This window comes from Psammomys obesus, unplaced genomic scaffold, assembly GCF_907164565.1.
Source record: "Psammomys obesus unplaced genomic scaffold, mPsaObe1.curated_primary_1811, whole genome shotgun sequence".
Classification (NCBI taxonomy): Eukaryota; Metazoa; Chordata; class Mammalia; order Rodentia; family Muridae; genus Psammomys; species Psammomys obesus.
In genome coordinates, this window is record NW_026589137.1 from 65,571 (window position 1) to 67,751 (window position 2,181).

Consider the following 2,181-nt stretch of genomic DNA (forward strand, 5'->3'; position numbering starts at 1 on the left):
TCTGTGCACCACAGGTGTGCCTAGCGCCTGCAGAGATCAGAAGAGGGCATCAGATCCCTTGGAACTGGAGTTATAGACAGTTGTGAGTTGCCAGGCAGACGGTAGGAATCAAACCCTGGTTCTCTGGAAGAGTAGGCAATGCTCTTAAACACTGAGCCAACTCTCCAGCTCTATTCACTTTTGTTTTTAAAGACAGGGTATCACTATGTAGCACAAGCTGGTCTCCAAATCATAATTCAATTCTCCTGCCTCAGCCTTTCAACTACTGGGACAGGCATATGCCATATCACCATGCCCAGTTCAAATGTTCTCTCTGTCTCTGTCTCTCTGACTCTCTCTCTCTCTCTCTCTTTCTCCAGGGTCTCATGTAGCTCAGGATGGTTCCAAATAGGCTATGTAGCTAAGGATGATGTTGAACTTCTGATCCACTTGCCTCTCATTCCCAGGTGCAGTTGCAGATGTGCATGCAGTAACACACCTGGATTATGCGTATTTTTATCGTTTGTTTGGTTTGGTTGGTTGGTTGGTTTGAGGGGCAGCCCTTAGGTAGCCTAACATATACTATGTAGCCCCAATTGGGCTTGAACTTGTAGCAATCTTCCTACCTTAGCCTCCCAATTGGTATTTGCCCTATTCCCAGCTTTAAATCTTAGCTCATACACCAGCATCCTCCTAAGTGGGGCAATAACAGAAAGTGGTATCTACTGAATCTGGATACAAAGGAGGATACTCATCAACTTGACTTCCATTTAAGCGTTAGTCAAAGCTAATAAACACAAGAGATACATATGTTCAGGAAAAGAGATGGTAAAAATAATAGTTTCTTTGACATAACAGATTATATACCTGGAAAAGTCAAAATGGAAACACCAATCTGCTGTGTGCCTCTTGATTCATTACGTGTGTGTGTGTGTGTGTGTGTGTGTGTGTGTGTGTGTGTGCATGTGTGTGTTGCTAGAGATGGTATCCAAGGATTCCCAAGGCTAGGTAAGTGTTCGACTACTGGAATACACTTTTATTCCCTTGATTCACTACTTAAAAAAATAAAAACAAAAGTCATGTGCCGAGTGCAGTGAAGCACACCTTTAATCCCAGCACTCAGGAGACAGAAGCATACACATCTCTGAGTCTGAGGCCAGCCTGGTCTCAAAGTGAGTTCCAGGAAAGCCAAGGACACACAGAGAAACCCTGTATCAAAAAAACAAAAAAGTCATGCTGGGGCTAGAGAGCATGTATTGCTCTTCCAGAGGACCTAAGTTTGGTTTCTAGCACCCACATCAGGTGGCTTACAACCACCCATAACCACAGCTCCAGGGCAATCTGAAGCCTTCTTTTGGCATCTCCAGGAACATGCATCCACATGCACAAACAAACCCACATACATATAATTAGAAATGAAAACAGAATCTTACAAATAGTCTCGTGCCCTTAGATGCTCAAAGCATGGACTGAGGTTCTTTTAGAGTCAGTATTTGGGGTTATTATTCAAAGATTCTAGAAATTCCTCTGTTTTTAAGTCTTCACATTTTGAAGAATGGAAAATCCTTGGTTTTCAGGAAATATCCATCTCAACAGGCAGATAAAAAGGTTAAGATCCCATCCTTCATTCCCAGTCTCTTCTCAAAAGGCAGCAAATATTGCCTGAGTGTTTTGTTCCTTCAGGAGACAGAGTATAAGTGCTGGAGGAATGACTCTGTGTTTTTCATCCCTTGTTGCCCTTATAGAAGACCCCAGTTGGATTCCCAGCATCCACATGGTGGCACAAAACAATCAGTAACTCCTGTTACAGAGAATTCAGTGCATTCTTCTAATCTCTGTGGGTACCAGGCAAACACATGGTGCACAGACATGGAAGCAGGCAAAACATTAATACACATAAACTAAATAACTAAAAGCATTTTTAAAAAGAGAGCATATACTTATATGAGTGTATTTAAGGCCTGTAACCCCTGCAGACAGTAAATTCTTGATTTTTTTTTAACCCAGGCAAAATAAAATGGATAACAAAAAAAGGCACCTAAGCCAGAGGGTGAAGGGTGTGGAGAGTACTAACACAGCCAAAACAAAGAAACCGGAGGCTCCAGAACCCAAGAATGTTACAGAGCCAAAAGACAGTAGAACCATGCCAGAACCAAAAAAGTCTGTGACAGATCAGAAAGAGAAGAAGAGAATGTCCATCAG

The 2,181-nt window shown here is 42.3% G+C and overlaps 1 protein-coding gene across 1 annotated transcript in view; it reads left to right on the forward strand.

Moving 5' to 3' along the window:
- The first annotated feature begins 1,996 nt into the window (after positions 1-1,996).
- Akap14 (A-kinase anchoring protein 14) overlaps positions 1,997-2,181 on the forward strand; it is a 14,964-nt gene continuing 14,779 nt past the window's right edge. Inside the window, exon 1 of the mRNA XM_055604949.1 lies at positions 1,997-2,162. Within this exon, the coding sequence (XP_055460924.1) occupies positions 1,997-2,162 (166 nt within the window). The remainder of the gene's footprint in view (positions 2,163-2,181) is intronic.